This window comes from Leucopleurus acutus, assembly GCF_964270905.1.
Source record: "Leucopleurus acutus genome assembly, chromosome: 2".
Classification (NCBI taxonomy): Eukaryota; Metazoa; Chordata; class Mammalia; order Artiodactyla; family Delphinidae; genus Leucopleurus; species Leucopleurus acutus.
In genome coordinates, this window is record NC_139143.1 from 105,312,734 (window position 1) to 105,324,668 (window position 11,935).

The 11,935-nt window shown below is 40.4% G+C and overlaps 1 protein-coding gene across 3 annotated transcripts in view; it reads right to left on the reverse strand.

Moving 5' to 3' along the window:
• MFSD14A (major facilitator superfamily domain containing 14A) overlaps positions 1-11,935 on the reverse strand; it is a 45,612-nt gene that overhangs the window by 27,398 nt on the left and 6,279 nt on the right. For 2 of the 3 annotated variants that reach the window (XM_082833514.1, XM_082833512.1), the window contains exon 1: positions 10,787-10,992. The exons of the other annotated variant lie outside the window; for it this stretch is intronic. In XM_082833514.1, coding sequence (XP_082689640.1) covers positions 10,787-10,870 — 84 coding nt within the window. In that variant the 5' untranslated portion in view covers positions 10,871-10,992. Of the gene's footprint in view, positions 1-10,786; positions 10,993-11,935 lie in introns of those variants that run through there. 3 annotated transcript variants of the gene reach the window in all.

The window sequence follows — 11,935 nt, forward strand, 5'->3', positions numbered from 1 at the left end:
TGGAGCAAAGTGAATGGCTACAAAAAAATATTTAAGAGGTAGAATAAGGACTCAGTCAGTGGATGACTAGATGTAGCAGAGGAGGGTAGAGAAGATCAAAGATGAAAAGATTTCAGCTTCTGCCTTGGTCAGCTGGACAGTGAAGAAAAGGGAAAGAATAAAAGATTAGTTTTAGGCATACTAGTTTGAGAAAAACATGTACAGCATTAGCTGAATTTAAAGAAAACAAAATGAGTAAACTATGCAAGAAATAGCAAAAGATTAATATCTTAACTAGGTAAAGCATTCATGAAAACCAATACAAAAGCACTATGATGCTATAACAATATAAAGAATATAAACAAATAATTTTAAAAATAGCTCATAACATTCTATCATGGAAATAACCAAACATTCAGTAAAAGCTCCACCACAAAGATGTTCACAGCAGCATCATTTATAGTAGTAAATATGGAAATCTAAATGTTCAACCTTTAGTTACATAGCCTATAATCAAATCATGGTATATAAATTAGACAGAATAATATGCAGCTAAAAACTGTTTATTGATAATCTTTAATGACAAGTAAAAATGTTTATGGCAATGTTAAATTTAAAAAAATCAAAGGAGGATATAAAATTGTATAATTTCAACTATGAAGAACAAAATAAAAACTCACCTCAATGTTAACAACAGTTATATTAGGTAGTGATTTTAAGTGACATAAAATTGTTTATTATGTTGTTCTGAATTTTCTAAATCTTTTCTAATAGTCATGACTGTACTTTAAATAAGAGGGGCTTCCCTGGTGGCGCAGTGGTTGGGAATCCGCCTGCCAATGCAGAGGACACGGGTTCAAGCCCTGGGCCAGGAAGATCCCACATGCCGTGGAGAAACTAAGCCCGTGCGCCACGGCTGCTGAGCCTGCGCTCTGGAGCCCGTGAGCCACAGCTACTGAGCCTGCACTCTAGAGCCCGTGAGCCACAACTACGGAAGCCCGAGCGCCTGGAGCCCATGCTCCATAACAGGAGAGGCCACAGCAATGAGAAGCCCGCGCACAGCAACAAAGAGTAGCCCCTGTTCACTGCAACTAGAGGAAGCCCGCGCACACAACGGAGACCCAACACAGCCAAAAATAATAAAATAAAATAAAATAAAATAAAATAAAATAATCACCTCACGTCGGTCAGAATGGCCATCATCAAAAAATCTAGAAACAATAAATGCTGGAAAGGGTGTGGTGAAAAGGGAACCTTCCTGCACTGTTGGTGGGAATGTAAATTGATACAACCACTATGGAAAATAGTATGGAGGTTCCGTAAAAAGCTAAAAATAGAACTACCATATGACCCAGCAGTCCCACTACTGAGCATGTACCCTGAGAAAACCATAATTCAAAAAGAGACATGTACCATAATGTTCATTGCAGCTCTATTTACAATAGCCAGGACATGGAATCAACCTAAATGTCCATTGATAGATGAATGGATAAAGAAGATGTGGCACATATATACAATGGAATATTTCTCAGCCATAAAAAGAAATGAAATTGAGTTATTTGTAGTGAGGTGGATGGACCTAGAGTCTCATACAGAATGAAATAAGTCAGAAAGAGAAAAATAAATACCGTATGCTAACGCATATACATGGAATCTAAAAAAAAAGAAAGGTACTGATGAACCTAGTTGCAGGGCAGGAATAAAGAGGTAGACACAGAAAATGGACTTGAGGAAATGGGGTGGGAGGGCAAAGCTGGTGCAAAGTGAGTAGCATCAACATATATACACTACTGAATGTAAAATAGTTGGCTGGTGGGAAGCAGCAGCATAGCACAGGGAGATGGACGCGGTGCTTTGCGATAACCTACGGGGTGGGATACGGAGGATGGAAGGGAGGCTCAAGAGGAAGGAGATATGGGGACATATGTATGCATATGGCTGATTCGCTTTGTTGTGCAACAGAAACTAACACAGTATTGTGAAGCAATTATACTCCAATAAAGATCTATTAAAAAATAAATAAAAATAAAATATTTTTTTAAAATAAATAAATAAGAGGAAAATGTTTTACTTATCTAAGAGAAAAACTATGTAAAAGATAGGTAGTTGCATATGCTTGTCCCTCCTAAGCCATTCTCTCATATTTCCCAGAGTTGGGGGAAAAAAAGTGTGTGCGTGTGTGCGTGTGTGTGTGTGTGTGTGTGTGTGTTAAGGCAGGGCAGGGAGAGAGACAGCTGCTTGCCCTAAGGTACTAGTAATTTTGAGAGTTGTATTATATCCATAGTCATCTATCCTGTTTTAAATGAATTCAAAAGTAATACAAGATCTTAATAAAACTGACAAATTTTTAAAATATTTTACTAATCTGGAATTACAGAAACTTCTAGGCAGGACTTTTGATGTTACGTTTTAACGGAATACCGATCCATAATCAAAATTCCAGGACAATTTGGGAAGAACACAAGGGTCATGGCCTGGGCAGAAAGACTAAAGGAAGAGGGTTAACAGACAGGTAGGGGGCAAATATTTGACCAGTGCGTGGTTTACAGCATCAAGAGTAGAAAGTTCAGCAGAATGAGATCATATCAACATATGACATTTGAAGATTCTCAAAAGAATTAAGAGGTACACAGTGGAAAATTCTGAAGGAGACAAATTTGAACATAAACTAATACGTACCCAACCCCAAATGCCAAGATATTCCGCCTAAAAGCGTAATAATTACTATGCCAAAAGTCCATTCAGCTGAGTAATTTCCCTCTTATGGAGGCATGAGAGATGATTCCATGGCAGTCACCTCTAACTTCAACCTCAGAAGTCAGGGACAATCTCCTTTAACCCCACCTCCACCCTCCAATCTAATTCCATTTCCCAAAGCATACTTTCCATTGGTAACATATTTGGTTTCATCATCTAGGCTTTTGGCTAAGCCTTTTAAAAATCTACTTATTTAGTCTTCTATAACACTAGATAACTTTTACAAAGTTATATTTTGTTTTGTAAAGTACCTATTTCATTTTATTTAACTTAAATTTACCTTTTTCAAGCTCACGCTCTCTGAGGCAAGCCCTATGCTTTATTCTTCTACAATCTGGAGCATGTGGTACATGCATAGCACAAAAGGGTTTAATAAGTGTTTGCAGAACTGAAATGAATTACTCTGTAAGTCTCCTCTACCTATCACTTTAGGCATTCAGTGTATGGTTACTGTATTTAAATATTGTTAAAAGGGCAATATATTCATTAATTAAATTTGCAACTTCCCCTATTAACTCCCTCCTCTATACTCTTATTGTCTGCTACTGTATCATCTATCACATGGGTTTACCGTACACATACTTGAGATTAAAATAATAAAAAAATCACTAAAGACTTAGAATGATTTAAATTCATAATCTTATTTACCCCTTCTAACCTTTCAAGTTAGATACTGTTATCTCCATTTTACAGTCCAATACAGCATATAAGAGATGCATCAGTCAATCCAGGCAACTGCAAAGCCCACCCAAGTCTGAAGCTACACTCGTTGCAGTGGTTACACTGCATATATTACCACAGACTGTTACTTAAGAGTAGGGATCCAATCTTAACCATCTTAGTATCGCAATGCATAGCTCAATGCCTAGTATAGAAAGGGTATTTCATGCTCATGGACTGACTGATAACCCTTGTCATGAGAGTCAGTAGCTGTTAAATGACTTAAGTCACTTTACCTCTCTTAGCAGTTAGGGGTAAACTATTAATTTCTTACCTAAATCCTCATCTAACTCTCAAATTCCACATCCATGATTGTCCAATCAATATGAGTTTATGAATCCAGCAGTTATTGTGGGGAATATGGACTTTAATAACTTATGTTATATTCCTATCAATGAATCAGGGACTTACATGGGTTGTTGGCCAGGAGAAAGAAGTAATTCCACCAGTAACTGGGCATTACAATCCTTTTTATTAAATAGAATGTTATCATGTGAGTAAACCATGAGAATAAGCCAAACTGAGGATCATTCTTCAAAACAAAGGCTTAGACTATTAAAAATGTCAATATTATCAAAAATAAACAAAAAGCTATTCTAGACAGAAGAGACATGGCAACTAAATGTAATAATTAAATTCTGCATCCAAAAAAAGACTATAAAGGACGTTATTGGGAAAATTGGGGAAATGTGACTGGCCTATATATTACACAATATTATTGTATCAGTGTTAAATTTTCTGAATATAATGATTATATTGTGGTTATGTGGGAGAATATCCTTATTCTTAGGTGATGCATCCTGAATGTTCTAGGGATAAAGTGTCATGATGTCTACTACTAACTCAAATGGTTCAGAAAAAAATGAAAAAATATATATAGAGAAAGGAAAATCAAATGTGGCAAAATGTTAACAATTGCTGAATCACAAATCTATGGGATGGGCAAATAGATATTATGCTATTCTTGCAACTTTTCTGTAGTTTTGAAAATTCTCAAAATAAAAGTTGGGGAAATAAAAAACACAACGAAAAAAAATAAGGTATAAAGGAGAATAATTTTGAACTTAGAATTTAATACTGACAAGTTATCAATCGAGAATGAGGATAAAATAAATCTTCAGAAAGAAACACTGAATTTTCTCTGAACAATATATAACTAAGTTTACTAAAATAATTTAATGTAAAAGTCTTACACAGGGCTTCCCTGGTGGCGCAGTGGCTGAGAGTCCGCCTGCCGATGCAGGGGACACGGGTTCGTGCCCCGGTCCGGGAAGATCCCACATGCCGCAGAGCGGCTGGGCCCGTGAGCCATGGCCACTGAGCCTGCGCGTCCGGAGCCTGTGCTCCGCAACGGAAGAGGCCACAGCAGTGAGAGGCCCGCGTACCGCAAAAAAAAAAAAAAAAAAAAAAAGTCTTACACAAAAAAAGACAAAGATTCTTAATTATAGACATCTAAGACCTGGAGCTTTTCATGGAAGAACACTAAAACAAAAATTTCTATAGAGAATACCGTAACTACAGAGCTGCTTTCCTGGGATCCTGACACATTATGGAATAACTGGAGGAAATAAGGCTTTACTACTAGTATTTGGCATCATGTTTCCTCTCTCACAAAGTCAGCTGGTGTTTTCTTATTTTCTATGACCTTAATCAGGCAAGGCAAGGTTTACTACATTTGTGAACAAAAAGAAAACTGATCCTTTATATCCTGAAAGTATGAATCACCATAAACATGTAGAGACACCATTATACTAATTAAGTCACTTTGGCTTAATTTGCAGCGAGACTTCAGAATTATTTTATGGATACATTATGGATCAATTTAAAAGAGATATTCAATATTTGTATATTACAGAAGTGAAGAGGTATTGGTTAGATTGCCCCTAAACAGAGTGGAATACACTTCCTATAAATATTCAACAAGAGTATAGTGAGGGGCTTCCCTGGTGGCGCAGTGGTTAGGGGTCCGCCTGCCGATGCAGGGGACACGAATTCATACCCTGGTCCGGGAAGATCCCACATGCAGCGTAGCAGCTGGGCTCGTGAGCCATGGCCGCTGAGCCTGCGCATCCGGAGCCTGTGCTCCGCGGCGGAAGAGGCCACAGCGGCGAGAGGCCCTTGTACCACAAAAACAACAACAACAACAACAAAAAAAACAGTATAGTGAGATCAAGTTTTACTCTTAAAAAAATAAAGAAGGTTTACAGCTTGAGATTGTACTGCTTTGAGGTAAATTTTGAAAAGATAAGTAACATGACAATCTATTGCATCCCTCTCCATTCTTGAGGGGAAAATATGCGGCTGACTGTTAAATCATTACGTTAAGTGCTTATCCCCATGAACACCGAATTGGTTACACAGTTCATATGACTACAAACTAAACTCACTAAAAAGGTAAAATAAAATTTACAAAGCCCCATCAACACAAAAATCAAACTGTCACCAAAGTCTAAGACGGAGCCTAAGCTCAAGACCGGTCTTAGGGTAATCTCTAATTACTCAATTTATAGAGCTAAATGATAAAATATAGACCACCTCTTGTTTTAAAAAGACTCCCTAAGAAGTATTTCCTGTGGTAGAATTCATAACTGTATTTATACACTATTGAGAAAGTAGACCTATTATTAAGAATAAGCTACTATATCTGGCTCTGAAAGAAAGAAACCCATTTCACGGATCTTGATGCGCCCTGGCTGAAATGGTCACCTGTTACTTTAATTGACACTTCTAATTCAAAAAAATGCCAAAAGACAACTCAAGCTTTTAAATAACTGAAAATTTTAAATCATATATACTTATCAGAATGATACTTGAGAAAAGCTATTCTTTTTACTTAACTTCAACACTTCAACCGTAAGTGAATTTCCACAGATGATATTGGAAAGCAGGTCTTCAAACTATAGTAAGACAAACTGGAAATATAAACTGAGAAAACTGTTTACTAATTTACCCTCAAACACACTAACCTAAAGCAAATGTTGACTCAAGGAGGTAAGGAGGTAAGTCATTCATGGTTCTGCCTGCCACAAGCTTGCCAAGGACATATATACATCCTGATGTTTCTAGGCATGCTCTACTGATTTCAAAGAACAGCTGCTTTTTGAAAGGTACCATGGCCCTCTTCATGGCTTGCACTCTAGGAACCAGAGGCTGCTCTCTGGGGGCTACAAAGAGCTATTCTGCAACTCCTTCAGCCATCCTAGCAGGTGAAGAGTGCAAATGATCAGAGCTTAGGTCCAGACATTTGAAATGATTTTTGACTCCTACTTATTCTGATTAAAATCAGAGATATCAGGAATAAGTATCTGGTGCTCTGCATCTCTGGGCATATCTGAAATGCCAATTTTACTTTTTTTAGGTACTTCCAATAAAGCAATACACATATGCCTTGCTTTCTATCTAATTTTTAAAGTCATTTTACCAATTCACTTGTGAAAAAAATGGACATTTTTCACTTTGTCAGAGACGCAGACTCACAACTGTATTCACAAAACAATAAAGATCACAATACAAAACAAAGAAAACTTTAAAAAATCATAAGGAAAATTCTATCTTTGATAATACAAATAACTCGTGTAAGTAATTCTTTGGCTCTTAGCCTCTACCAAGAATACTTATAAGCTATCTGCTAATACATGGTAATGATTTAACAACAAAACCCGAAATATTCTAAAATGTCAGAATGCACTTTCAATTCAACTGTCCTAAATGGTCTGCAATGAATAAGAGATGTAGCAAAATGTTACATACATTAAAACATAATTAAACACTGTAATCCTATGTGCTGATGCTTCAAAAAGCAAAATCACCAATAATGTCACAGCTACTTTCATCAGTAAAATGGTATAAGTAGATGATTAAGTAAATATTTATTGAATTTAACCTGTGAAACTATTCTTTAGTTACTTATGTTGTTTTCATATAGAACAACTGTTCTTAAACTTTCAGGAAATATGGATCCTTTTGTGGAATCTCCCTAGAAAAATGTGTAGTCAAAGAAAATTTTGCAAACAACTTCAGGGTGAACAGACCCAAGTTAAGAATTCCTGATACAGAATCACACACCTTCACGTAATTTATCTTAATTGTGTACTACTCAAATGAACAACATAATAGTCAGCCTTACCCTGGCTTCAGCGCCAACTGAAATACAATTTCAAGAAAAAAACATTTAGTTACTTATGATTAACCTGGTTCGCTTAGAAGGGTTCACTTCTTCAAAACTGTTAAAAACTGCAATAGGTATGTGCTAAGCTTTTGACAAATTAACAGCTCATTACTAATTTTGTTTATGAATATTACAACTGGTTGATCAAGCTTACAAAGATGCCATTAGCAGAAGGACAAAGCAAAATAATCTTAACATTGTTGAACACTAGGAAGAAAATGGAAGGGGATCAGGTCAGTACCATTGGCCAGGGATGTGAAATACTGTTCAGAGCCTGTCATGTATGACCATATAGCCTCAGACACATGGATGTTCATAACAGTAGTCCGACCAATTTTTAAGTAGAGAGGTAGAGAAGTAAATGTCATTTTAAAACTATTTTTATGACTATAATAATTATGACTACTATAATTTCACTTACAGCTAGAGTAGATTAAAATACAAATACTGCAAAATATTACCCTGGCACTTCTAGAAATATAAATATCTGATTATATATGGGAATAAATAAAATTACACTAAAAAATCATCTTAAGGGCTTCCCTGGTGGCGCAGTGGTTGAGAGTCCGCCTGCTAATGCAGGCGACACGGGTTCGTGCCCCGGTCCGGGAAGATCCCACATGCCGCGGAGCGGCTGGGCCCGTGAGCGGGCCCATGAGCCATGGCCGCTGAACCTGTGCGTCCGGAGCCTGTGCTCCGCAACGGGAGAGGCTGCAACAATGAGAGCCCCGCGTACCGCAAAAAAAAATCATCTTAAGAATGTGCTACTAGACACATTTTTAAAAATCACTTTAAATGTGTTTTTATCACTTTAAATTCACATAGTAGGCCCTGTAGGATTAAAAGATGCATAAACAAAGTCCCTATTCTAAAGAGGTGTCCAGTGCTCTTAGAATGGAAAGTTCAGCATAAGTGTACAAAGATGATAAATGATAATACCCCCATGCCCACATCCCTCAAAAGCAGCTTTCATTTATTTTATGATGGGGTAAAAACTGTATTTTGTGTCCAAAAGCAAGCTATGAATTCACTACAACTTCAGTAAATATCAAGATAAAAAAAAAAAATCCTCTTCCAAATCGCCCAGGATTTAATTGCTATAAAGCGAAATTTAAAAAGTCAGAGGTAACAAAACTGAACTTTACAAGGTAAAAGGTGTGTTTCTTGAAAACAGCTTCATTCTTATCTTTTATAAAAAAAATAATAATAATAATAATACTAGGAGCTTCCCTGGTGGCGCAGTGGTTAAGAATCCGCCTGCCAATACAAGAGACGTGGGTTCGAGCCCTGGTCCGGGAAGATCCCACATGCCGCGGAGCAGCTAAGCCCGTGCGCCACAGCTACTGAGCCTGCACTCTAGGGCCTGCGAGCCACAACTACTGAGCCCGCGAGCCACAACTACTGAAGCCCGCGCGCCTAGAGCCCCTGCTCTGCAACAAGAGAAGCCACGCAATGAGAAGCCCATGCACCGCAACGGAAGAGTAGCCCCCACTCGCCACAACTAGAGAAAGCCCGAGCGCTGCAATGAAGACCCAATGCAGCCAAAAATAAATAAATAAATTCATTTTAAAAATTACTAATCTTAAATATCACTTGCTTTTACAAAATACAATTCTTTGATGCTTCAATTTTTAGATTGTAGATGAACTTAAAATATCAAATCCCTATGATTGACAAAGGCAACCAGTATTCTTTCAAGCTATTTCTCTCCCCACATAGTAGTTCTAACCAACTTGGTCAAAAGAGCCATGACAATTCATAACTGACTTAATCAAAATAATGTTTTAATTAATTAAATAATAAATTAAATACAACAAAAAGATCTGAAGACTTGAATTTCAAAGTTTCTTTTTTCACCAAATGTCAAAGCTATGACATCTATGGATTTGACAGTTAACTAAAAGTATATTCTGAAATTGCTACATATGTCCCAAGCTTTCTAAATTTTAGCATAACTAACTGGGCCGTATTCTGAAATGTCAAAAGAAAGTTGTCTCTGATTTCAAATGAATTTAGCAAATCCTCAATGGCGACCTAATTACATATTTAGCACTATGCTAGTCCCTGAGGGCTCCAACAAAACACAAACAAATATGGAAAAAAGGAACCATTTCTGCACATTTCTCGGAAAAGTGAAGTATGTATTTCACCTTTGCATTCTATTTCGGAACGTGATATCAAAGAATGCAACAAAGACCAGAGAGTGTAGCAACGGAGAATTTTCAGCTAAAAAAAAAGTATAGGCGAGTTATTGTCAATTAAAAGGCCTACGTCCCCTGCCGGTTAACAGCACAACGCATAAAGTTGACTGTGATGACAACTGTTTCTAAAAAGCAAAATTTTTTTCCTTGCCCTCAATCTGTCTTCCTTTCAAAGGTCTTCCAATCCTCAGGCCATGATCAACTCTACCTAGTATTTTTTGTTTTAAAATACACCAGGTGATTTTAAAACAACAGGGTGATGACTCTTCTTTGAAAACTAGCAGATTGAAGTCTAGGCCCCAGGTGTCCTCCGTCACGCTCCAGACTGCGGGAAGTGAGGAGCAAAGCCCACCTTCTGACAGTGTTTACCGTACTGGAAGCAGCCAAGAGCAGGAGCACTGACCCAGAACGCCGTGGAAGAAGGGAGCGAGCGCACTACGGGGCCCCAGTGGGGTCGCCGCGCCAGATGCCACCCGGTTAGCAGCATATGGGAGGGCAGGGATTGCTCCCGGCCGCTTCCAGAGCGCGGCCACGGCCTCGCGGGGCCTGGACGGCGCAGGCGAGGCTGCGGAGGCGAAGGGGACGGCGGAACCAGCTACGACCCGGCGACCCGGCGGACCGGCCGGCATTGGAGCCCGGCGTCGATTCCTCCCCGCGGCTGAGGCAATCGTGGGCTCAAGGCCGCAGGGCCTCCAGGGGCGGCCAAAGGAAAGGGTGGCAGGTGCGGGAGAGGCGGGCGGCTTCTCCATTCGAAAGGACGGGCCCCGGAGGCCGCAGGCCGGGGCGAGGGAGGAAAGCCCCTGCAGCACAGGCACTGGGGGCCCGGGAGCCCGAGACACCGGCACCGCGGGAGGGGTGAGGGAGGGCAGGGGCAGTCGGGGGCGGCTGCAGGCGTCAGCGTTAGGGGCAGAAAGAGATCCGGGCCCCAGAAGACCCTACCCGGCGCGGTACCCCAGCTCACCGTGCCTCCGTCCTTAATGATGATTTTCTTGGCCAGCATGATACTGCGGTTCGCGGCCCGTTTCTTCTTCTTCCCCTGGGTCATTTTACCATCCTCGATTCCTGGCGTTGCTGCAGCCACTCCCGGGGCGGCCGGCCCCAGCGGCGAGTGCCGTCCCGCCACTACTGCCGGGCCGAGCCGCTCGGGGCGCCCGCCGCCATCTTGAAGGCCCGGCCTGCCTCCGGCGGCGCGTCACATCGTGCGATCGGTCGACCAGCCCGCCCCGCCCACGTGACGCGCCCCGCCCGCTCAGCCGCTGGGCAGTCTGCGCCCGCGAAGGGAAGCCCCGAGGGAAGCGGGCGGCGCGCGGCCGACGCAGCCGGTGGAGGGAGCGGCGCGTGGAGAGATCCATGTGCTCTCCGTTCACCAGCTCGCTCAGCCCTCACCACAACCCTGGGCGCTGGGGACGGTTATAGATCCCCTAAACAGAGGACGAATTTAAGTTTCTAAAAGTTACCTACTAGTGGAAGTACAGCTGATAAACGGTTGCACTGGAATTTTAACCAGGTGTCCTCAACTATGAGGGCTGTTTCCAACTGTGTTCTAACCAACACCGGAACCGAAGGAAACGGTTGAAATAGTTTTACAGAAATAGTGGGTGACTGAAGGAGTAAAGATAAACTGAGTTTTCCTAGTCTTTTGTCCTTCTGGTGCCGGGGGCGGGGGTAGAGAAAGCCTGGAGCTCAGCTGAAGCCCGCCTGTTTCCAGGAGCTCCCTGGCCCCAGGCAGGATCTTTTCTCTAATCCCTGCCAATAAAAATTTACATAGTCTAGGCCACTACCTGTTTTACCGTGTTGTTTAAAAATTAACGTTGTTAATTAACAGTTGTCACAAGTGGAATATGGACTTCAAATTAAAGTATCACGATGTTAAATGTGCGATTACTGTGTTATGTAAGAGAATATCCTTTTCCTTAAGAAATATACACCGGAGTCTTAAGGAGTGAAGGAATGTGATGCATGCTACCTACTCTAAAATGGTTAGGAAATAGCATGTATGTATGTGAGAGGAGGGGGTTGAGAGTGATAAAGCAAAATGGCAAGGTGATAAAAAAAATAGTGAATTTCTGTGTGGTGGTTTTAAGATATCTTCACAAATTCAGTGATATTC